This window comes from Aulonocara stuartgranti (assembly GCF_965226115.1).
Source record: "Aulonocara stuartgranti genome assembly, chromosome: 15".
Classification (NCBI taxonomy): domain Eukaryota; kingdom Metazoa; phylum Chordata; class Actinopteri; order Cichliformes; family Cichlidae; genus Aulonocara; species Aulonocara stuartgranti.
In genome coordinates this window covers 19,409,838-19,436,073 of record NC_138951.1, presented here as the reverse complement: position 1 = coordinate 19,436,073, position 26,236 = coordinate 19,409,838, and the positions used below count along the sequence as shown (strand labels likewise).

At 39.8% G+C, this 26,236-nt stretch overlaps 1 protein-coding gene across 3 annotated transcripts in view; it reads left to right on the top strand.

Moving 5' to 3' along the window:
- Positions 1–26,236, top strand: part of gnpat (glyceronephosphate O-acyltransferase) — a 302,570-nt gene that overhangs the window by 4,384 nt on the left and 271,950 nt on the right. Inside the window, exons 8-17 of one of the 3 annotated variants that reach the window (XM_082504940.1) lie at positions 62–192; positions 628–866; positions 1,934–2,032; positions 2,337–2,510; positions 3,495–3,574; positions 3,677–3,817; positions 4,275–4,368; positions 4,473–4,566; positions 5,062–5,126; positions 5,218–7,237. In XM_082504940.1, the coding sequence (XP_082361066.1) occupies positions 62–192; positions 628–866; positions 1,934–2,032; positions 2,337–2,510; positions 3,495–3,574; positions 3,677–3,817; positions 4,275–4,368; positions 4,473–4,566; positions 5,062–5,126; positions 5,218–5,261 (1,161 nt within the window). In that variant the 3' untranslated portion in view covers positions 5,262–7,237. Of the gene's footprint in view, positions 1–61; positions 193–627; positions 867–1,933; positions 2,033–2,333; positions 2,511–3,494; positions 3,575–3,676; positions 3,818–4,274; positions 4,369–4,472; positions 4,567–5,061; positions 5,127–5,217; positions 8,727–26,236 lie in introns of those variants that run through there. The other 2 variants (XM_082504938.1, XM_082504939.1) reach the window with 2 other exon arrangements.

Sequence of the window (26,236 nt, the reverse complement as noted above, 5' to 3'; positions counted from 1 at the left end):
CTTTGTCTTTAAAGACTTATTGTAAATCACTCTGCTCTTCTTCTTCTCGTCTCCTTTGTAGGGCCTGTTTAAAGCTAGAAAGATCCTCAGTGAAGACTACGGCAGTATCCACGTATACTTTGGCCAACCTGTGTCTGTAAGAAGTTTAGCTGAAAGCAGAGTTAACCGCAGCCAGTTCAACCTGATACCAAGGTACTGTTTTAATTTAAATTCCATTTGTAGTCTCAAATAGCTCAAATATCTCTATTTTCCACTGATTTTAACTTTTAGTATTTTGTGAAAATGACTCAAATCCAAGCCATGACTTGGCCCTGTGTCATTTGCTTGTCTTTTTCCTTATTAAATAAATTTTTTTGGACATTTTATTATCTTCTGTACTTGAATAGTTATAAAAACATTATTACTATCCGTCAATATCCATGCTAGATATTTATAAAGTTTTGAATTTGGCCTCTTTCTTCTCACTTTAACGAGTGTCTTGTGGACAGTGCTCACATTTTCAAACCATCTCTCTCTTGGTTAGCCGTACACATTTTGTATTTATTTAACTAAAGAAGTAGTTTTATGTTTAGGCTCGTTACAGATGCAAAATATAGTACCGACTAACTTTGAGCTTTATGATTCCAGACATATCCCCACGAGACCCAGTGAGGAAATCCTCAGCTTTGTGAATGACTCCGCCTACAGGCTGGTGCGAGCCCAGGAGGAGAACATGGTCCTGAAGCCTTGGGTCCTTCTGGCCTTCGTCCTGCTGCAGAAACAGGCGGCGGAGGATAAGCAAGGGACAGCACTCGATGAGCTCACTGAACAAGCAGTGTGGCTCAGGGACCTCTCTCGGCACTACGGAGCCTTCCTCCACTGGCCGGGTACCGTATGAGCCCAGTTATCGGTTTTAGCAATAATGAAAACTCTATGTACTAAAGTGAGAGGACTAACAAGAGGCCAAATCGAACAATCTTGATATAAAGTTCATACAATCTTTTCATGGCTGTGTGCACATTGACACATATACATGCAGTCCTCAGGCTGATGTTGGTAAGATAAGTAAAAGTTCAACATGGATAAAAGCAGATTAAGAACAGATTAACATTAAGAAATACTCAAATGATGTGAAAACATTTGTACTAAAGTTTTATTTCCTTTTAGGTCAGGGGTGCCCAATCCCGGTCCTCGAGAGCTACCGTCCTGCAGCTTTAAGATGCATCCTTGTTCCCACACACCTGAATCAAATGAATGGCTTGTTATCAGGCCTTTGCCAAACATGATGGCATGCTGAAGAGGTAATCAAACCATTTGATTCAGCTGTGTTGGAGTAGGGATGCATCTAAAAGCTGCAGGATAGTAGCTCTCGAGGACTGGGATTGGGCAGCCCTGTTTTAGGTGAAGTGCAGTCAAGAGACTTGCACTAATTCAGACAGTTTTTAGGAACCTTGTAAAAACAAAACAAGGAGATTCTGATCTCAGGAATTCGCATGATAAGGTGGGGCCAGGTTTCACAATGAACTCACCCGAAACTCTGGCTGATTGGGACCCACACCCAGTTTCACACCTTGGCTCAGGCGATTAGAGGATCATCAGGGGGTCCTTTTGTCCCTCTGTGGGGGGTTATTCCCACTAGGTTTATATCTGGGACTCTCCACCATTTGACCTTAGAACTGAAGAAGCTTCTCGGATGAGAGGTGAAACGTCTTCAAGCAACTTAAAGAAGTCCAGACGCTTTTCTTTGCAAGCTCCTTTGACTACGATGACCTGGATGACTGAGAACCTTCACAGACAAAACAAGGAGAGATGCAACCTTAAACATAAACCGACAGGGGTAGAGCAATGCATAGGGATGATGTGATATTGATATGCAGCTCAACAACGTGGGATTTCCATCCCATCTTTTTTTTTTTTTTTTTTCCCCTCATCTATGATTCTCTCGTTTCTTCAGACCACATACCTCCCTCAGAGGTTGTTTCCTCCAGTCTTTCCCTTCATCGAGGTCTGGTGAGGATCTCTGAGGGAAGAGTCCAGCTGGCATTGGAACAAGGTTTGTTTTATCCCGGGTGTTTTTATTTCTCAATGTCAATTTTTTTTTTTTTTTTTTTTTTATCGTTCTAATATTAGCCCAGTCATAAAAACACGAGCTAAAGACTACATTTAAATAATCTAGCTGATACTCAGAGTCCAGTACAAATAATCAACAAAGACAGAGGCCAGTCAACCACAGGAAAGGACGGCTAGATTTTTTTTTTTTCTTTCTAATCTGACTCCACTTAAAACACAGACAATTAAAAACTGTTTACAAAAAAGGAAAACATAAGTAAATGAATGTTAATTATCTCTTGAAGTAGGAGGTCAACAGGTGCCCGGAGAGACTCGCAGTGCCATTACTCCAGAAGAGGAGCTCCTAAACCAGGCAGTCGTCATACTCTCCTGCGTCTCCTACAGGAATCAAGCACTAAACGTCTTCATCCGACCGGCCCTGCTGGCCTCAGCCATCCACACTGCTGCCTCCAACCGGAAACGTAAGACTGCCACCACTGTGCTACTCTCAGCCTGCTCAGTCATTATGAGTGCAGGTAGAAATACAGGAAAAACAAGTAGTACTACTGTTAGTTAGGACACCACAGATTAAATCTACTTTGTGTAACAGGAAATGGGAGCTAACTGTTTATCTCGAGAAAATTCCTTTTCAGTTTTTCCAAGTAATTTTGTGCCAACTGAGCACAAGGTTAAAAAAAAAAAAATAATTAAACTTATCTGATGAAAAAAGAGGTTTTTAAATGTTCTCTTAACTTGAGCTGACATCTATTTTTAACACGGATGTTTTTAGTCACAAAAGGGAAGACGCGACCATTGTGACAGTTTACAGTTCAGGTTTTTTTTTTTTGTTTTTTTTGTTTTGTGGTTTTAGATTCTGTGGAAGTTCTTAATCTGTCAAAAGTTTTTATATGGTATGATAATTTAATCTTTTTTTAATTGTGAATCCATATTGCAAAGTCAAACTAACAATGAAAAAATAAAAATCTAAACTCAGCTGGCAGCTAAGTGTCTTTAAAAAGTCACTTAAACTCAGCCTGTTTATGCTGGCACATTTGCTATGATGCAGATGTAACCGTGAAGCTGGACAAGTTCAAATACTGGGGTCAAAAGCAGTGGATGGTGCAGAAGAGACTACAGACAGGGAGGAGTGGGTGGAGATGACTGTCAGGTGTGATTTGCGATGGGAGGATAGCAACAAGAGTGAAAGGGGAAGGTTTCCAAAATATTAGTGAGACCTACTATGATGAAACGAAGAGACAGGAGCCCAAGTTGAAGGTGGCAGGGGTGAAGATGAGGTTTTCACTGGGAGTGACCAGAATGGACAGGATTAGGGAGGAGTGCGTCAGAGAAACAGCACAGGTTGAGCTGTTTGGACACAAAGGCTGAGATGGGGGAGGGAATATGGAGAATACTGGGGATGGAGGGGTACATGATATGTGGTGGTGACCTCTGTATGTGTCTTCCAGAGGAGATCTACAACGGCTTCAGCTTCCTGAGAAACATGTTTTCTAATGAGTTCATTCTCTGTCCTGGAGCTACTGTACAGGTGAGACACATCTTCTCTGTGCTGGTGTACTCCAGATTAATTATGAATAAATTATTGTATGGTCATTGTGACATATTTCTCTCACCTCCTGTTGTCTGGCAGGACTTTGAGGAGGCCTGTTACCTGCTGGTGAAGACCGGAGCTCTGCAAATAAACCAGCAGGAGGTTCTGATCACCGAGAGAGGGCACAGGACTTTGGCCTTCCTCACCAGTGTTCTCGATCCATTCTTACAAGGATACCAGGTGAGGGAGATGCATACACAGCGACACAGTGTCGTTTTGAACACGAGTTGGCTGGATCGTATTTTGCATGTAACAGGTTGGAAGAGTCAGTCCTGTATTATGATGTCAAGTGCATGAAAATAGATCAAAGAAAAGCAGTTTGGTTCAAATGATTAAAAAACAAATTATCAGATTTGAAAGGAGATTTATTATAATTTATAATTTTCTCGTATATATTGTATTTAAATAACAACGTACGGTATGATAAGAAGGACACCTCAATCTCAACCATATAAATTTAAATTGTGTAATACACTGGGATATTTATAATTAGATCTGTTAGCTCCTGTTTATAATTAGAGCTATTTCATTATATTTTGAAACTTTGTAAAATACCTTAGGTTTGTGCAGATGTCCTCTAGAGGGTGCTGTTGACTCATCAGTCCTAACAGTTCCTTGTTTGCGTTTGTGGTGGCAGGTGGTGTGTCGGTTCCTGTGTGAAGAAGACTGTCTGACAGAAAAACAGTTTATTCCTGCTGTCCGGAAGGTCATCATCAAACATCTTCTCACAGGTTCTCTCCCAAAATGTTTCTTATTTCTACTTGTGATTTTTATTTTCAAACATTCAGTACTCTATGCCAATGATTACATGTTAAGTGCTCATGTGTATTTCCAGGTAGATTAAGGTATATTGAAGTGTTGTCATCGGACCTCCAGAAGAATGCTCTGGCAGCTTTGATAAGACTTGGAGCTGTGCAGAAAATCAAAGGGTATGTTGGTTTTACTCACCTGCGTGTCCCATGTTGGTTTGATCGGCTGTCTGGCTATCCCACCCTTACACCTATGCCCTTTGTGTGTGGGAAATATTGAGCTCATTTGTATAATGTGATCAAAAGTCAATTAAAACACAGCAAGAAAACCAAAACCTTTATGGTCAGAATAAAGTGGAAACCACAAAGCTTTTTAGTTTTACTCTTTTCATTTCATCCAAAAATATATTACCTCTCTTATCTGTTATCTAGTCTGGCAGATGGTTTGGATTTTATTTGCTTTAGTGTTGATATCATTCCTCTAATTTCTACTTCCAGCTCACAATGCCTCTGCAACACTGATTTTTAAGAAATGTAGGAGGCATCCCTTTAATATTGGATTATCCAGTGAACGCTATAAAGTGCCACTAGAACTACATTTTAATTAAGTCTTTTTTTTTTTTTTTTTTTTTTGTCTTGAAAGTAACAACTATTGCTTCAATGTTTTTCCTTCAGAGGCGAGGAACAGGGGACTTTAAAACTCAACAAGGTGATGTTAAACTCCTTGGAAGACACTCTTGGTAAGAAATAAGCTGTAAGTTTGTGTCTAAATAACCAGACTGCATATTTGTTGGGTTTGCTTTAAACCACACATATTTTCTGTCCCTACAGGAGGAAAACTCCCCACTCAGAAATCTGTTGTAGCTCACCTCTAATTCAGCGACCCCTATTAGCCGAAGGGCATCGCGGACGGTCAGGGCAATGCGCTGATGTCGCTCTGCTCCACGTGGTTTGTTACGAGTCGTCCTGGCCTACTTGCTGTGTTCTGTGAGAGATGGAACAAAAGACTTGCCATCTGGAGACAGCTCAACCCTGCGTTTAGTTTTTTGTTTTTTCTTTAATTTCTCTCCTTGCCTTTTTTCCAAAATGCTTCTCAGATTCTCCTTTTAAAACCTTTTTTATGAATCTACATAAAACCACATGATGAGTGAAGCCTTTGAAGGTACACTGCTGAGCTTCTTTGGCTCATTCTGAATAACGGATCTTTTGCTTATGAGCGACCTTGTGAAAGCTTCTGAATGTGCCATCTTCACTCAGCGTAGAGGCCATTCTCTGTTAATGCATTTGAAATGTGTTTCTAACTCTGAACATGGCTTTTGTTTTCCTCACTTTGCTTTTTCATTCAAGCTTTATGTTTGTTAGCTGTTAGTCACTCCTATCCTTTTGAGCACTTTTTTTTTTTTTGAATACTAATGTATTCATGCTGTGTGGTGTGGGCCTCTATCCCAGTTGTATGTTGTGGTGCTGGTTTCTTTGTTTTCTTGAATTTGGTGATTATGTATTTGAACTTTGGGTAAATATTTTAGTACCACATACTACCCGTCTACCCACCCATCCTCAGGCCTTTTTGCCAACTCTCCAAACTACTTGGACAAGAAGTACATATGTCTTTGTTTACACAGTGGAGACACTGCTACAAGTTCAATGCCAGGGTCATCAAGTTGCCAAACTCCATATACAATTGAAGTTATACTCAAGCATTACCAGCTGTACCAAAGGCACAGGTTTGTGGGAAATAAATTCTTGAGTCTCGACTAGTTACTGAAGTTGCATCATAGTATCATTGAGTTTTACTTATAGTATCTAAAAGGAGAATAATGTTCAGGCTTTATTTATATTTAAAGAAGTGATACACACGGGGTTTGTTCCTTACAAGGGAAGTAAGAAAATTCATAGAAGGAATTTTCAGAATATTTTCAGTGGCTTATTCAGGACTCAGGATTACACACGATTAGCATGGTAACATTTTTCAGTGAGTGTTTTTTATTTAGTTTTTGTAGTTCAAGTTTTCGAGGTAAAACTAGATCATTTATTTTGTCGACTCCTATCTGTGCACTCCTGTTACCTTAGAAATCCCATCAATTCAACAGCAGCAGATTTGAGTTCTTGCTGGAAAATGCTTTGGAGGCAAAGAAAAACGGTACAGATTGGTTTAACTATGAGCAAAGCCAAACCAAATTTCATGGAAATTGCCATCTGTGTTACATTTGAGCTGCAACTTAACAAACAATAAGCACAGCTTTCAGTGATCTTGTTTGTGTGCCTAATGTCAAAGATTCCTGCAAAATTTAATGGGAAACAAAAGGTAGTACCCTATTTAGGTTTGAGTATAAGTAATGTGCAAAAAAGGCAGTAAAGAACTTGACAAATGTCAAAAAATATAGATTGGTGCTGTAGTAGAATAACTGTGGGCCTAAAAGTAAATGGGGGGGGGGGTTGTGTAACATTGACAGCCAAAGTAACAAAACCTTGATATGCAAACAGCTTTCTATGATGCATAGAAAAGTTGTACGTAAAGGAAGACTTAAATGAGGACTCTCAAAAATGCACTGTAATAGCAGAAGTAGTGGGTTACTTACACATTACACCTACCTATACCAAAAAGCTCCTGGTGCACATGATTGTGCTGCTGTTAATGCCAGAGGAGGTTTGGATCTCAGTCAGCAGAGTGATGGTGACTATTACTGTGCCTCAGCATTTGGAGAACCCACATTGCTGTATTAGGGTATGTGGTCTGACATAAAACCACTTACAGCTGATTGTGGAATATGTAGGAGGAAAGAAATTTCACAAACAGACTTGTTATATCTGTGGCATCCCATTAAAGTACCACTCTCATTCTTTTTCAAATGTTTCAATTCAATTCAATTTCAATTCAATTTTATTTATATAGCGCCAAATCACAACAAAAGTCGCCTCAAGGCGCTTCATAGATACAGAGAAAAACCCAACAATCATATGACCCCCTATGAGCAAGCACTTTGGCGACAGTGGGAAGGAAAAACTCCCTTTTAACAGGAAGAAACCTCCGGCAGAACCAGGCTCAGGGAGGGGCGGCCATCTGCTGCGACCGGTTGGGGTGAGAGAAGGAAGACAGGATAAAGACATGCTGTGGAAGAGAGACAGAGGTTAATAACAGATATGATTCAATGCAGAGAGGTCTATTAATACATAGTGAGTGAGAAAGGTGACTGGAAAGGAAAAACTCAATGCATCATGGGAATCCCCCGGCAGCCTACATCTATTGCAGCATAACAAAGGGAGGATTCAGGGTCACCTGGTCCAGCCCTAACTATATGCTTTAGAAAAAAGGAAAGTTTTAAGCCTAATCTTAAAAGTAGAGATAGTGTCTGTCTCCCGAATCCAAACTGGAAGCTGGTTCCACAGAAGAGGGGCCTGAAAACTGAAGGCTCTCCCTCCCATTCTACTTTTAAATACTCTAGGAACAACAAGTAGGCCTGCAGAGCGAGAGCGGAGCGCTCTAATAGGGTGATATGGTACTACAAGGTCATTAAGATAAGATGGGGCCTGATTATTTAAGACCTTGTATGTGAGGAGCAGGATTTTGAATTCAATTCTGGATTTAACAGGAAGCCAATGAAGGGAAGCCAAAACAGGAGAAATATGTTTGTATGGGCAGACTGAATAACTGGATGGTTGATTTTAAATACCTGTAGCAAAACGCCTTGCTTCAAAGATTAAGATGTGTGGCCCAATACTTTTGTCCATATAGTGTCTGTCAGATTTCTGTGGTTTGGCAAAAAAGAGAAATCGCAACATCTTCAAACTTTTCTGCACTAAAGTGTTTATTCAGCTTTATTTGTTTATCCGTTGGTCAGATGTTGAGCTTGTAAAACTTAAAGTGAACTTTAACCTAAAGAAAAGTTTCATTTCATTTCATTACACCGACAAAAGTTCAAGTTTGTGTTCTGCGTTTGAATTGTTTTACTTTCTCACCTCAATAACAGCTGTCAAATAATGTCTAAAGATCAGATTTCTTCCTGTGCATTTACATTTTATAGCCACATTATTAGATACATTCATGAGATCCAATTCATTTGAATCTATCAGCTGGTCTTTTAAAAGCTTTTCTTAATGTTGTCATAATGCTAAATCTGGTTTATGGTTACTTTTTTTTTTTTTGCTGTATAGTTGTTTGCTGGGCTGCATTACTTTTAAGTATTCCTAAAATTTAGACCACAACATTTCACTTAAACAGTATTGGATTCCATTAGACTGTACCTAATAATATGGTAGGTCAGTGTACAAGGGCCTTTTAGTACTAAATGTATAGGCTGGTTAAATGGAAAAAGTATGTTAATAAAACCTTTTGAAATACAGTTCTCGTCTCTGAAATTGTCTCTTCTGTCGATAAACTGGGTTGCGGGATGAAGATGATCCAATTGATTAACATTCACTCCATCATCATCCTCCAACATCCAGCGTTTGGTGTGATAGTCGGTTCTCTTGTGGCTCAGATATTGAGAGAAACTCTTTGATCATACCTGATTAAAAGATCAAGTGAGCATATGTTATCATTGCTGATGTACTTCTATAAACTTTAATCTCAAAATGTTCGGCTTCTTTCTTTCGGTCTACAACTATCCCTGTGCAAATCTCAGGATGCATGACTTTGGCTACCAGTTCACATCGCTCTCATTGGTTGTTGACTTTTAAAATCAAAATTTACCAATATTCAGTTTTAAGCTACATTTGCACACGTATTTTAGACCTCTGAACAGTTTCTTCCTATCACATAACCACTCCAATGGATACATTTGGACAATTTGGGCTTCAGTACTTTTGTCAAGGGATGCTTTGACATGTAGACCGGAGCAGCCAGGGATCAAACTGCTGACCTTTCCATTATTATAACCTCGACCCTCTGAGACCAAACAGAAGCTGCATGCATGTTTACTGTCAGTCTAATATCAAACTAACTCGACAGTGTCTGTTACTATGCCCACTCCCTAAAGTCCTGCCTTCTGCTCTTTAGAGCAAACTGTCTTTTGTTCACGTCACTGAAGTTCTTGTAATTGTTGGGTTTTTTTTGTGTTTTGCTGAGATCACTATTGCATATATATGGTAAATGTATTTGTATAGCGCTTTACTTGGTCCCTAAGGACTCCAAAGCGCTTTACACTACATTCAGTCATGCATCCATTCACACACACTCACACACTGGTGGTGGCAAGCTACATTGTAGCTACATTGCACTGACAGAGGCGAGACTGCCGGACACTGGTGCCACCAGTAGGCAATGGGTGAAGTGTCTTGCCCAAGGACACAATGACCGAGACGGGGCTCGAACCGGCAACCTTCAGATTACAAGACAAACTGCCAACTCTTGAGCCACGATCGAACGAACCACAAACTGTAACTGTGAATTGGAATATGGTATGCTGCATGCTAACAGGTTACCTCACAGCTCACATTCATTGATTTTACTCAAACAGCAGAGCACCTCATAATAAATATGTATTCTTTAAAAAAAATCTGTCTTGCTCCACAACAAAAGTCAGCAGGGTAAAAATTACTTTTGAGAATTTTAAGGTCACATACGTCTGACCAGATTTTAAGATTTGTCAATCACATCTCAGAGCTAGAATAAACCTTGACTACTTTTGTTTGAAATGTTTTACAAAATCCCGCAGACACAGAACAATGTTGGCATTCAGTTGCAGCGGTCCTTTTGATTTATCAGCTTGTTGCATAACTTTGCATGTCTGCTCTGGGCAGGTGTTAAATATCAGAAAGCGACTGTCTGCTGCATCTGGAAGAGATGCTGATGATAGTGGTGAGTTTAAATAAGATCAGTCCATGTAGCTGTGGGCGCTGAAACCAAAACAATAAGCTGGCAGACACTACAAAGCCCCATAAAGCTGAGGGGACTTGCACAGTCAGATGGCAATCTTAACAGAGGCAACTGTGCATAGTCACTTCATCCTTTGCTAACATGATGGTTGTTTAGAGCAGCTATAGAATCATCCATCCTTGTATCCATTTTCTTATGCTATTCCAATTCAGGGTTACACTCAGACTGAAGCTTACTCCAGCTGTCACAGTGTGAGAGGCAGGGTAAACCCTGAATCTATCACAGGACTAAAGTCTACCACAGGGATCAATCAGATTAATTGAACTAAAATGTCCAGTTGATCAATAACATGGTGACTGGGTACAGAGCAATAAAGATGGTGCCCTGGGGTTGCCTATATCAGTAGTGCCATGACTTTTGAATCAAAAGCTTTTAATTTGAAGGGATTTCTAAGGTCTTTAGCAGAAGAAGTGAAGGTACACTGTTAAAACGATTAAGGGAACACTTGATTATCACAGTATAACACAAACACAGTTAAACATCAGGGACATAAATTTGTCCAGTTAGGAACCCTATGCTTTGGTGCAAATGATTCAGGATGCACACGTAGTCCAGCTTCTCCATGTCGCAGTCCTCAGCACAGATCCCACTAAAAGACAGCAGGACCTCACAGAGTCTGTTGCTGACAGTTTGGTCAGAAACACATGAATAGCTGGCTGGAGGGCATTTTGTGGCACTCTGGCAGTGCTTCTCCTGTTCCTCATCACACAAAGGAGCAGATACCAACCCTGCTGCCGGGTCAATGCCTTTCTACGGCCCTGTCCAGCTCTCCTTGTGAACTGATTCATCTTCTGGTATCTCCTCCACACTCGTGAGAAAGCAAACCTTGACTGAAAAGATGTGCCATCCTGTAAGAGCTGAACTACCTGTGTAACCTAAATGGGCTGCAGATACCATTTCATGCTAGTAGTGAAGCTAAATAGAGAAAAATCAGTTAAGATAAGTAGAGAGCAACAGGGGTTATCTTGTTCTTGCCTCATTAGTAAACCTGGAGAGCATAAGCGCAATAATTTGTGCTTCCTAACTGAACAGACCGACATCCCTAAAGCTTAACTGACTTATTGTTACGCTGTGACGATCAGGCGTTCTCTTAATTTTTACGAGCAGTGTATATATTTTGTGTGGTTTCGTGTCCAAGAACAAGAAAGTTAGAAAAGCCATGTTATATTTTGTTTCACACACATATACACGTGAGATATATATACACGAGAAGCTCGAGAAATACCAAGGGCTCAGAGAAGAGCTCGAGAAGATGTGGAGGGTGAAGGTGACGGTGGTCCCAGTGGTAATCAGAGCACTAGGTGCGGTGACTCCCAAGCTAGGCGAGTGGCTCCAGCAGATCCCGGGAACAACAGCGGAGATCTCTGTCCAGAACAGCGCAGACCCTCAAGCTCCCGGGCCTCTGGTAGAGGACCCGAGCTTGAAGGATTGACTGCCCACAGGGGCGAGTGGGGAATTTTTTTTTTTTTTTTGAAAATTAAATAATTTTTTTTTACATTTAAAAAAAATTAATCTGTACTTCAAGGACTAACAGTAAGCCTCTCTGGCAATCCCCAGGAGATCTGGCAGTGCTGAAGCAATTACATTACACTGCATTAGATAGCCAGTCGTAACAGAGTATAATAGGTGGAAGCAGAAAGAGCTGCTTCATAAAATCTACCTCTTGGTGTCAGGCTTGGCTCTCTCTGAGACTTCACTTCATGGCACTTAGTTGATGCATGGACACTACCACGCTATCGCGCGCACACACTATCACAGCAGCATTTTTCATCATGTTTTGTGGCTCTGCTGCTGAGTAAGAGACTGCTGCCAGCAAATCCACCACTTTCCATCCATATTGCCCTTTCTTTCATACTCAGTCTCTGACAAATTATAGGTTCATCTAAAGTTGCCATACCAAATTGCTTATACACACACAACTCCAGTCCATCCATTCAAGCAACCGTCCATCCATCCATCCTCCCACCCAGCCATTCCTTCCTCCTATTTTCTTTTTCTCTTTCTCTCCCTCCCGTCTCCCTGGTGGTGGTGTATTACAGTGACAGCCATAGCCATATCAGCACTTTATCTGGTATATTATGACAAGCTGTTATTGAAAAAGGGGCACATACACACACACATGCAGAAGGGCAGAACCCAAATAAACTGCTTTCTGATCTGTGGCAGCTACTGAGGGTAAAAAAAGGACGTTTCTGCTGTTTTATAACCATAAGTACAATGTTTTTATTACTTTTATTTTCCCTAAAACTGACCTGTTATTCCTTTACCTTCTCTTTGTGTGTCTCTGTGCATGTACAGGGGTGATTGAGTGCACACGGGCCTGGCGTTGTGCCCAGAGGGGTGTGTGGAGGTCTATATGTACAGAATTGATTGAAAGAAAAAGGTACCCTGGTGTATAATGTTTCAGCAGTTAACCTTAGGTAATAGTAGCCTGATGGATTCAGCTCATTTCTTCTAGCAGATCCTCTTCATCAGCCCTGCACTGGAGGCTTGAAAATTTACATGCAGTAAGGGGGACCAGCGCTCAATGTCAATTCTGGGGACTACCAGAAATCCCAGAAGAGGGTCCTGAAGATCGCAATTAGTACACATTTAAAGGTTTTCCCCAGTCACACCCTATATAGAAAAATGCCGCAAGCTGAAGTACATTATTTCAGGATTCTCATCATGAAAAACATTTCTGCTCTCAGTATTTTCCCTTCAAACCACGAATCCCATTTTTAATGACACAAAGACAAGAAAAAGTGCTTTCAGAGGCCACTTACAGGTGAAAACTGTTCATTCCTCAGGAACTAGAATCAAATAGCATCCATAAGTCACAAAAACTCTACAGCGAGCTGCAGCAGTTTGAGGGAAATTGCACCTATTGGAGCTTTAGGAAGTCCCGCAGGTGCACATTTTAAAGAAAAAGTCACTCAAACCACTGAGCTTCTGTTTTTCCGTTATTTTCCTCAGGTGTGCCAGTCACAGGAGGCCTCGCATTAAGTGCTTCAATGCCCAGTGTAATCACTTATTTAATGCTGAGAAATGGTAGGTCCATGGGGACAATCTGCTGCCTCAGAGTAGCATCAAACTGTTCCATAAAATCACTAATATTTCATGTATTAGATATTTTTTTGCAAGGCCTTAAGAGTTCTGGAGATTGATCTCCTTTTAGTGTAAGGAGTGTGTTACTTTTCATCCATCAAACAAAGTACAGCTACCTAAGTACAAAATGACAGTAAGTACAATTTGATAAGGACAATACTTTTTTGGATTATTTTTTACTTTAAACATCTACTATAGCAGAAATGTTTACTATTTTATACAGCCTTTATTTGACAACCATTTTCATATGAAAGATATATGAAGTACAAAAAACAGTATAAATAAAGAGTTAGTTTTTTTTTAACTCTTTACAAAAGGCAGAAATTTAGTTTGGACTCCTTTAAAATTCCAAATTCAAGAAATCTTTGAAATCACGTGAAAGAGAAATTCCATATGGTTTCACCTGAATAATAGAAAGAGGGCAAATGGACATATATTTACCATACCAGCTTTATTTATAAAGCACTTTAACATAAAAACAGGGTTCACAAAGTGCTGTACATATACAAATAGCATAAGCAAAATAAAATAAGATCAAATCAAATCAAATCAAATAAATGAGTGGGGGGTGGGGGGCAGGCCATTAAGAGATTTAAACACAAATAAAAGGACTTTAAAAATGATCCTAAAATGTACAGGTAGCCAGTGGAGTGAAATTAAAATGGGGGTAATGTGCTCAGACGTTTAAAAGACGTTATGCAGCGTGTTGCACAATTTAAAAAAAAAAGGTTTTTGTTGATGAGCCTGCTTTCCTCCCAACAACTGGCCACCACCTGATTGTACATATTGTAGTTAAATCTACCCTGAGCAACTATGATGTTATAATTCTGCTTAGATGCTCTGCTTTTACCTTTATATGCATAGTTTCACACTTAGGTATTGATAGGATATAAATACTTCAGTTTCTTTGACTTTAAAGTAAATCTTCAAATGGGAAGCAAAAGTATATTTTTTCCTAAACACCCAGAAACAGGATGCCCTGCTGTGCTTTTTAGCTGCAAAACTCACTGAGGCTCAAACTCACTGCTGGTACTTTCCCTACTTTGGAACAGAAGGGTGTTTGGTGATTCCAGAGAAAAGCCACTGCCAACAGAAATTAACTTTTCACAGTTTATACTTCATGTGAACAAATTAAAAATTAGTACCAGCACTAAAATGTATCCGACAGCAACATCTGTGGTCTTGTGTGGTTAGTTGGATATTTAATATACTGAGTATTTGACTTTCTGTGTACAATGTTTAGCACTAACCACAAGGGAGACACACAGGCTATTAATCTGGTTTTTTTTTAAATCACCTATACAGTATATCTGCATTGTAATACAACAAAAAAAGGGTTTTTCAAAGCTTCATCTTCTCCAACCAGTGGGTGACACCACGGTGTAGATATTCTTTTTTCTACCGTCCTGTGCTATGAGCACAAGATTTTATCTGACACTGATGTGAGAGGTGACAGTGTCAAGACAGTTAGGCAACTTAAAGTGATACAACTGCAGTATTGCATTTTGTCTATGATGACTAATGTATTCCTCTTGTTCTATTCAATAATGCATCAAAAATAAGCTTTTATGAAATCAGTGATTAGTGATAAATAAAAACAGCTGTATTTATAACTCTATTTGCGTAATGCAGACATGCTTAGATCTAAAATGGGTAGCTATATATCAGAAATGATTCGTAATATGACTTGATATTCTGAACAAAGCATTTGCTTTCACACCAGAGAATTCACACATGCAAACACACATACACAACATGTGTTTATATGAGAACAGGAGTACAAACGCACACACATACAACCATTCCTCTCCATCTCAGTGGGATTCCACAAGCTGCCAGTTCTTGACAGCAAGATAAATAATAATCCTCTGATGGATGCTGCTGTGAAGTGAAAGCTCAAGGAAGATTTAATAAAATCCAATAGAATCTAATTGAAGTGGCATGAGAGTGTGAGTGTGTGTGTGCATGTGTGCAAGTATGTCAGCAAAAATGCATGTCTCTGCATGTGTTTGTAGTGGGACTTCCTTTGTAGATCAAGGTTTGTAATTTGAATCCAGATTTTCAAACTTGAGATTATACAAATTGATTCAACGAGCACATTACCTGACAGGTTGTCATCGTCAGGTATTCGTTATAGCTTTCTCTCCATGTTTGTAATAATCTCCATAATAATGACTTATGTCCATGGGACAAACTGATGCTATCTTCTGTTCATGCTTCTCTGTTGTTGTGCTTTGATTCTATACTGGATTGAATTGAATTTAGAATTTTAGATGACACATGTGGAGAAAGTGTTAAGAGAAAGATTTTTATTGGTTTCAAATAAAAGTCTCTGATATTCTGAATCAAGAAATCAATATTTCAAGTATCCTTATGCATTTAAACCTTGTCCCAATATCCCTCTTCCTACCTCACTGCATTTTGAAGTAAAGAGCAACTTTAAAATATAGAAATTTCTCTCTTATGTTGAAAACTTTGCACATTTCTGTAAAACTAAAACATGCAAACTCACAGGAAGAAGTTAACAAGTCATTTTCTCAGAATATGTGTGCATCAGCAAAACCACACAAAAAATGGCCAAATATTTCATTAACCTTGGTCAAACCAGGGAGCATAGTCAAAGAAAATCCCCAATAAAAGTTTAGTGTGAAATGAAAAAAACATTTGTGTTGTTTGTGCAATTTCAGTCTTCATGTTATGAAAAACTAACCATGTCCTGCTTTAGTTTTTACTCCACAGAAGTATAAATATTCTTAACTAACTTGAATGGCTAAGTGAGTACTGGCATTAAAATATTGAATTATTCCGTACATATTTCAATATATTAAAGTTTAAAAAGTAGGCTGAATGATCCCTCTCTGCTACTCCGTCTTTGGTCATTTAAAAAAAAGTTTCACATGATACAAAGTGTAAATTCAAGGTATTGAGGAAAAATGTAAAGTGGGGTATTTCAATGTAGATTATTAACTTTATATTATTTGACAGTTGGGAGTCATGTAAGGGAAATCTCCTGTGTTGATCTAAAAAAGTAAAGAACACTACTGACGTCTGTGAAGGTTCTCAGTCATCCAGGTCATCGTAGTCAAAGGAGCTTGCAAAGAAAAGCGTCTGGACTTCTTTAAGTTGCTTGAAGACGTTTCACCTCTCATCCGAGAAGCTTCTTGGAATATCATTGGAGAGACCAAACAGCCACTTCACAAGCGCATGGCACAACACAGAAGAGCCACCTCCACAGGACAAGACTCAGCAGTCCATCTGCATCTTAAGGATAAAGGACACTCTTTCGAGGATGCCAATGTTCACATTTTGGACAGAGAGGACAGATGGTTTGAAAGAGGAGTGAAAGAAGCCATCTATGTCCACTGTGAGCGACCATCTTTGAACAGAGGCGGGGGTTTACGACACCAACTCTCTGCCATCTATAATCCAGTTTTGAGATCCCTTCCCAGACGCCTTAACGCCCACTCACATCCTGGGCCATCTGACCTCAGGAATTCGCATGATAAGGTGGGGCCAGGTTTCACAATGAACATACCCGAAACTCTGGCTGATTGGGACCCACGCCCAGTTTCACACCTTGGCTCAGGCGGAGGATCATCAGGGGGTCCTTTTGTCCCTCTGTGGGGGGGACACTCCCACTAGGTTTATATCTGGGACTCTCCACCATTTGACCTTAGAACTGAAGAAGCTTCTCGGATGAGAGGTGAAACGTCTTCAAGCAACTTAAAGAAGTCCAGACGCTTTTCTTTGCAAGCTCCTTTGAACACTACTGACATTTACAATAAGCTGCCTTGTTTTAAAACTTACACCAGACATCAGATACACCTTGCTAGTGCTGGGTTGGACCCTTGTGGTATGGATTCAACAAAGTGCTCAGCTGGTGCTGCTTTGTTGGGTGCACATCCATGACGTGAATCTCTTATTCCACCACATCCCAAATGTTCTGTTCTATTCTATTCTATTGGATTGTGACCTGGTGACTGTGGAAGCCATTCGAGTGCAGTGAACTCATTGTCATGTTCAAGAAACCAGTTTAAAATGATTTGATATGGTGCATCATCCTGCTTGAAGCAGCCATCAGAAGATGGGCACTCTGTTGTCATGAAGGAGTTGGTCAGCAACAATTGTCAGGTAGGATTTTGTGTCTGTACACAATAATATACAAACTTTTAGGAAAACAAATTGATTTAATTTGAAATGAATTGTGGGTGGAGGCCGTTTGAGTACAGTGTACTCCTTGTGACAAGTAGATCGGCATTTCCTGAAACACTCAGACCAAAGTCAGCACTAAGTTCAAAGACACTTAAATCACATTTCTTTCCAAATCTGATGCTTGGTTTCCACGTCAACAGGTCATCTTGACCATTTGTGTTAATGAGCAGTTGAGCAGGTGGCCGATGAGTATATACATATATATCTCTCTAAATAAAATTATATTTTATTGTTCTTCTCTGTTCACAGTCACAGTAGTCTAACCTGGTGAACAGTAAAAACAGAAATGATATTCTAAACTGACTAGCCTAAGAACTTATTATTTTTTAAAAATATAATAACTAATAAATAATTATCTGCTCAAAACGTTTTTACAATGAGAATGCAAAATTAACGATGATACATGACAAAATAAAACAAAATAATCCATGCCTAGCGCAGTTTAATATCACGAATAGAAAAGCTGATATCGTAATTAAATCCACAATCCACAAAACAGAGAAGCTTAAACTTCCTCCCTCTCTTCCCAAATTCCGAGTGCTCTCTGGGTCTAAAATAACTTTCATAATTATGAGTGAAGTGATCATTGACTTTGCCACTATCAGCAGAGGCTGTGAGGAGGGCAGTGCAGAACAGCTTGTGAATGTAATGTCAGTTGGTTTATGATGCACACAGTGCAGGAAAGTGAAGCCAAAGCTGATTTTAGAGTTTTACAGCTGCGATGTTTTTCTTTTTTTATGTGTATATTTTTGGTCTCACAGCCTAGCTGTATAGAAATAAAAATTTAATCCTGCAAATGTTACTCTAAGGTTGATGTTTTGGTCGGACCATCAGCTACATAGAAAAGATAGATGTAGCTTCCACATGTGAAATGTGAAGCAGGTGCAGTAGTGCTTTAATCCTGCATTTCTTCTCATAGCCACCAAGGAGTGACTCCTTTGGAAAGAGAAGTCCGACTGTCTAGAACAGTGTTTCCCAACAAATAATGTGCCGTGGAAGATTACCTGGTTCCACCTGATTAGTAGTCTAATGGATCACCGTGAGTAACGGGGAGAACAATTACATTCTCTTCCACAAGAGGGCAGTACAACTACCTGCTCTAATAGAATATGTTGCCAACTGCCAGTAAAACAGAAGAAGATGAAGAAGAAATGACATAATAGTCATGCTGTGAGATGAGCGCGTAATAGCAATAGATAAATATTGGAAAAGAAAAAGCAGTCCAAATTCCGACCCAGATGAAGGCCCTAGCGTGAGTAGTGGTCAGAAGAAAGCAAAAAAGTATACTGGAGACAAACCTAGCCAATTCTGCTATACCTGGTGTGTGGGGGAAAATGATCAATATGCTTTTTGTGACATTTTTCTTTGGTGGTTTGCTGTGTGCTTTTTCTGATGTGAAATATGTGCCGTGGCTCCAAAAGCTTGAGAAACACTGGTCTAGAACTCTTAGGCTCTTGATTATATTCTGTTATATAAACACACCCAGGAAATATGGTCACTTAGGAACTGTGGGTCCCCCGTATGGCTCTGCCCACTGTGGCCTCATATGGGGGACAGGTAACTGGAGACACCACAGCTGAGTAATCTTTCCTGTTCTGTCTCTGATGTCAAGATTCATGTCACTGGAACAGAAGCAGATCCAACAGACTTCAAAACGCAGAAAGTACAATTAGCACTTTGCAGCCATTTACACACGCACACGTTGCAGCCCTGAACCTTTCTGGACATTACTCCTTTGAGGTCCATGCTAGGATAGATATGGATTAGAATTGGCCATTAGATAGTTTTTAACGTCCCGGCTCTTCAGCATAAAGTCTGTGTGATGTCCAGTTCTGCCAATCTATGAGTTGTGCAGGTGACAGTATGGCGACTTCACACAGAGCAAATGCGTGTCATATGTAGTGACTCCTGCCCATGCAGTTATTTACAATATTGAAAATGCCTCTAATACATTCTTTCTCCTGCTATGTGCTACTGAGAAAAGGCCTTAATGCAAAAACCACAGGAAAACACTAAAATCTAAAGCTGTCAGTCCAACATAAACTACAGAAGTGGGAAAACTAAGTGGAGGCCATGTATTGAGAGACAGATTACACTGAGGAGTGCCCGGGGGTGCTATCTACTCATGGCAGGTGCACCCCAGCAATCCTCACCATAAACAGAATGGTACAATTTTGACTTGTCATTGCACGTCTCTCTGTGTGTGCACTTACCCAAGTACTATAAAGCATGAGTGCCTGACCCAGAGGTTTAACGACTCTGTGATAGGCCCCCAGGCAGATATTCGTTTGGTCCTTTACCGCCAGCATCACACATTGTGTCTTACACAAAGACACACACACACACACAAAGACACACACACACACACCCACACACACACACTGTAAGTGCAAAACTAATTGCATATAGAAAAAATCAGTAATATCAGTATCAGCAATATTATTCCAGCTTTTTCCAGCCTTGCTGAAGTAACATAAAGACGACTCTAATGTCTGTAAGCAAGGAGCAAGAAACGGAAACCTGGGTCCTCAGAGACTGACTGGACAGGTGACAAGCCCATCTATGGAAGTCCTCATTCAACAATAGCTTCCAGTGGACCAGCTTCCAGATATATCACATATATATTACTGTATAAGTGCATGTTTCCAGCCTATAAGTATGGTATTTATTCATCGTATTTAAAGGGCTGCATACTCATTATCTTTTGTCTTGTCGTGGTCCCCGTGTCTCTCTGGTTGGCCCACGCTGGCTACAGGTTTTGTTGTTGTTGTTAGTTTTTGTTTTCTTTGTCTCTCCTCCTCCTCTCTGCCTGGGTGGAGCTCGTTACGGGCTCTCGCTCTTGGCCCACGCACCTGTGTGATTGTGTCCACCTGCTGCTGATCTGGCTGATTTCCCCAGCTGCTATTTAAGGCAGTGGCACTGAGCAGCTCACCGCTGGAACGTTGAACCTCCTGAGTTCATGCTCTCGGCATTTTCAAAAAGAAGCCCTTGTATGTGTTTTTCTGTGGAACTAACCTTAACTTCTGTGTGTAGATATCCCTCTTCTCGACCAAATCACGGGACCTGCCCAAGTGTGGCAGCGTGTGTGGAGTTTTGGAGCGAGTGCGGCTGAAGAGGAGTGCGTGTGTGCGGAGGAGCTGTGGCGGTGATTGTGTGGAAGAGGAAGCGTGTGTGTGTGGATTCCCCCCCTTCTCTCCCTGGAGCCCTGGACCCCCCTCCCAACTCACTATATATATATATATATATATATATATATATATATATATATATATATATAGTGAATAAATCTCCTTTTGTTCTCTGCGAAAGAACTGTCTGCGCGTGAGACCGTTCAGTAGCCATGACTCTCCTCTTCTGAGTACCACTTTGAGTTTTGCTTTTTTTGCTGTTGCCTGACTAACAACTGCTATAAGAAACTTGCAAAAAAAACCAAACAAACAAAGGGAGTAAGTAATATATTTACCAGCATGCCTTTCTCCATCAAAAGGTTTTAAAATTGGAACCTATTTTTGTAGCGAAAAATAAAATTACTGAGTCAATATTTGCATTTGCTAAAATATATTTCACAAGGAAAATATATACTGCATAAAAAGTCAAGCTGTGATTTAAGGTTTTCGGACTATTTGAGTGGTTGATAAGATTCAGAATAAAGGCTGCATTTAATAACATCATTCATGGTTTTCATTTACCTGAACTAGCTGAGCATTTCCACCACAATCAACAGTTAAAAAAAAGAAATAACAAAAGAAAACACCAAATAGCTTCAAGAGTGATTTTGTTATTACATTTTCAGAAGATGCGACCAGAAAGGTTCCATAATTTGTATTTGCATTTCTCAATGTTTTTTTTTATTTTTTACCTGAACATGTTACAAATACAGGAAACAAAGCAGCACTTAGCAGAGCTCACACCTCCGCCATGGCTGTGCAGCCGTCAACATAAGCTGTCAACGTCTGCCAGAACTGCGGGATGGCTTTTCAGCAAATGTAAATATCAGTTCTTCCAGTCACTATCACCAGCTTGTTTCACAACAGAAGGTTCACATTCTGTCATCACTGCAGCTTAAATGGAATGTGAGATCAGACACTTTTAATCATCAGCCAAACAGCACATATCCGTACCAATTAGTTCTACTTTCTTTTTTCAGTCAGCTAAAGTACGTGCAAGAACAATCCTTTGTAAAACTACACCAAGTTCTGGAAGAAAAACATTTTAATTTAAATAATTAATGTACATGATCATTCTGTGTTGTCAGCAGAGGTCTGTGGTTTATGCACAATGCCTGGTAAACATGTCTCATATAGTTTTGTGAAGACAATATTTGATATCTCGATTTGGCAGAATGAAACTGGATAGTAGGCCTACTTTCCTGGGTGTATATAAAGTAATAGTTAATATTTTGGTCAACAGCCCCTTTAAAGTTCAGCTATGAGGTGAAATCATAAACTTCCACAGTTCTGTCTACTGCAAGCAAAAGGCAATCAAGATAGTCTCATTGGACAGTGTTAGAGCTGTCTGGATGATCTCTGACCACTTGAACATGCGATTTCTTCGCCTCAAACTGAAATAGAGCCAGCTAGCTGGCTAATAGATCATCACTGATGACAAAGGGCAGGTATCAGTCTGTGACCCAGTGACCAAACAGCAGATTTCAGCTGTGTCTGAGCCTGAAGTTCAGACACATGCCAGTAGCATTCATGTTGTCTTCCTTTCAACACTCAGACTATCTAAGCACAATGTCCTGATGCATTTAATGAAGAACATTTGGGGCAGAGGCTAGCCGATATAATATTTTAAGGCCAATACTGATATTTAATGATTTAAAATTCAGATATTTTGGCCAAGATTTGTTTCTTTCAGGCACATGAAACAAACAGATCTTTGAAATACTTGCTATGTGTAGTCATTTCTAAGTTCTTACTAAGATAATATGATAATACCGTTTAAAAATAATCTTCTTTTATGGCTAAGCAGTCATGGAGTACTCATTTTCATTCTGCACAACTGACCTGACATCGGCCGGTTGCTGTATTCCAAATACACTGCCAGCAGGGAAGTTGCAAACTGTCTTCGGCTGAATAAAGTATGCAACATGAACACTTGAACAGCTGCAGAGTGTTTCTCCTATATCTTCTTCAGAATCAGAATCAGAATCAGAATACTTTATTGATTCTGATTCTGATTACTTCTTTGTTAATCTTGTTAGTCGTTAGAAATGCTAATAAACAGGCAAATACCTTACTGTATATCCATCATACTCTAATTTGGGGCAAACAATGTGCCATTGTGTGCCTGCTCACAATAAATAAAAAATACAGATTTCCTGGAAACAGCAACACAATTGTTGCTATTCATAACACCAGAATAAAATCCAAGGCGAAGCGCCCTTAGTTTGACAGTGAAGCAATACAGTACAAATGCCATGGGCAATTCCAGGGAATAATTCAAAGAAGCAGGAGCGCAGTGCTTCCAAGAAAACAACCTTGCATGGAATAGTATCCAAAGTTGAATATGAGGTAAAGTTTGTATTTTTTTTTTTTTTTTGGTGTATTTGCAGAACTTTCTGATTGAACCTAGAATATTTTAAATATGGATGATTTGTATGACTAAGCATTCGAAAAAATAAACAGCTCTGTCAAGATTTTTAAATATTTGCCTGAAGCGCACAAATTAAGAGTTTGCACATTGCTTGTAAAATACAAATGTAAACATGGCAATTTGTGATTCTGGCTAAACTTTAAAGGTATTGCTAGCAGAACTTATCTTACCCTGCAGTTAATCAAACATGACTTCCCTCTCCCTTTATATTTAGATGAACTTGAACATTTATTCTACCTTATTTCTTTGCTCCAAAAGCAAATATCAAATGAATAAAAGACTAATGCTAAAACATTTTATTTTTCAGCTTTCTGATCCACTTCTGCATAATAGTACAAATGTCTTGTAGCACCATATAATCCCTCTCTGAGGGGTTCATGACTCTTACGCACACCAGCTTTCATCTGGCTTGTGAGGCTATTGCCAGGAGAAGCGAGGCAATAGATGGCGAGTCTTGTTTTGTTCTGGTCAGCTGATATTTGACAGAAAATTCAAATGTTTAAGTTCTAAACTATGTTTTTCAGATATCTCCAATTTAGAAATAGTAGAATTTCTGTGTGAAATAACCAGCTAACAACTGAACTAACTAATAAAGTTGAAACAGAGGTGCAGACACTGTTGTGTTCTTTGAGATCAATTAGGTGAGGGTAATCTACAAGTAGACAATTCAATTCAATTCAATTTTATTTATATAGCGCCAAATCACAAAAAAAGTCGCCTCAAGGTGCTTCATAGATACAGAGACAAGGCTGCAACGAGTGATATTTTTCAAAACTGATTAACGTGTACATTTTGTGACCATTGCCTTCGACTAGCATTTGAATGAACAGTCAGAAAAATGTTTTTGCACACTGTTGCACCAGTTTAAATCTAAACACACATGAAAAGTACATTTTCGACACAGGCCTTCCTACACACACCCTCTCAGGTCCGCAGCAGCAGGATCACACTGTGATGTGGAAGAATGGGACTTGCAACGTGATGCGGAGAGAGGAGGCAAGGAGACATGATAGACGGGAGGTGCTGCTAATGCATTCCTGTGATCTGTGGCCTGAAAACAGACAAGTGGCATGACACAGAAAGAAGGACAGTCAGGCAGGAAAGTAGAGCTCCTAATATACAGAAAGGATTAAAGAGATGGAAAGCAATCAGTGTAAAAACAAAAAAGAAAAAGAGAGAGCACTAGGCAAGGGTGACGCTTTGTCAGAGGTAGAGCTAGTTGTCAGATGGGCTAATGCTGCCTCGGTTCAAGTCCCTCTTAAAGACGTCAGATCACACAGGCAGATTGCCCGTGGAGGATTTGAGGCAGGGACCCACCGGGGGAGCTGCGAAATTGCATTTGCTGCCTGCTACAAGATCCTGATAAGAGCAGATTTGTTCTAAGAACGCAATGACAGGGCAAGGTTATCACAAAGCTCCCTGCCCTCCCTACTGGAGAGGAGAGGAGAGGCTTCATAACACTCAAGAAATCCTTAGAAGAGAGGAGAAAAGCTCACAAATTAGGGTGGAAACAAGCTGATGCTTGTCTAGTATCCTCTCTCAGAACAGTAAGATATCCAACTGAGTTGCAAACTAGGAACCAGTGGTTGCAGAAGTATCTTGTTCACACTGTAAATTAGGTTTTTTTTCCCTTTTAATTATGCTGCAGCTGTGGCCATCATATGGTCGACAAACCACCCAGAAGTGTGAATCAGAGCTGTACAGCAGTTAGGCCAGCTCAATTAGGAACATCACAGTAGCCTCTCAGTATCTCACTGGCCAGGAATCTAACAGTTTTATATCATATCAAAGCATAATTTTCTTTGGACAGGTTTGAACTTTTGGTTGTACGACTTCTAACAGAATATGGATCAAAGCTGTGGATGTACCACAACAGCTAGCTAACCTTTTCCACACTATGTTATTTACCACTTACTGGTACTTAAATCTAATGAAAATCCAAAATGGTTCGCTGCTTAGAACAAGCTAGAGTGACAGGGACTAAAGCAAACAGGACAGCGTATGACCAAATTGTGTTCGGGTCAGTAAATGTAGAGACTTCTTCCTGCTGGAAGTTTTTATTGTATCATTGCAGAGTGACTGCATCTGAAGTCAAGGCAAGCTGATAATAGGCAAAGGTGACAGAGCGCTGGAGAAGGTGGGGACGTGGGAATGAGAGAGAAATGTGGGAAGCCAGATAGGTGTTAAAACTGCTCTCAAAACACCGCAGTGAAGAGCAGAAAGAGCCGAGTGTATTTCTGTGTGTTCTGTAAAGTTGGAAAATTGAAGTCCAATTACTCACAAGAATAGTAAGTAGAACTGTGAGGGCAGAAGATTTTACTAATGATCTTCTCAGTTTCAGTTTTTTATTTCACAGTCAGGGAATAACGGTGGAGTTTTGGAACATTTTAAAAGTGAGTTCTCCTCACAGGTCATGATATTTTGAAGTAGTTTACTGAAAAATATCACATTACTTTAGGGAGCCTTACCATCATCTATTAAGGCATGTGTGTTTGTCCAGAACTATATCTGGGACTCTCCACCATTTGACCTTAGAACTGAAGAAGCTTCTCGGATGAGAAACGTCTTCAAGTAACTTAAAGAAGTCCAGACGCTTTTCTTTGCAAGCTCCTTTGACTACGATGACCTGGATGACTGAGAACCTTCACAGACATTTTGTCCAGAACTGTATTTTATTTAAAATTTCAAGGGTGAAATGTGGTTTGTTAAGGGTCATATTACCCTGTGGGCTGGCCAAACCAAGGCATATACTGCACTTTATAATATACCAAGTTATAACCTAATTTTTATGACATATATTTCAGGTACTACTTATTGGCTACTTCATTAGGTATAACTATTCAACTCTTTGTTATCTCAAATACCTTGTCAACACTAATAAAGGTTTGTCTTATCTTTTCAGTCAAAAACATGGAACTGAGTCCAAAGTTCATGTGGCTTAAAAAAACTGGTCAATAGAAACCTGGAAAAACACTAATTGGTCTGATGAGTCTTGATCTCTACGGCCACACTTAGATGGAGTGGTCAGAATTTGGTAAAAACAAACTGAAAACATCAAATCCTACTTGATTATGGGAG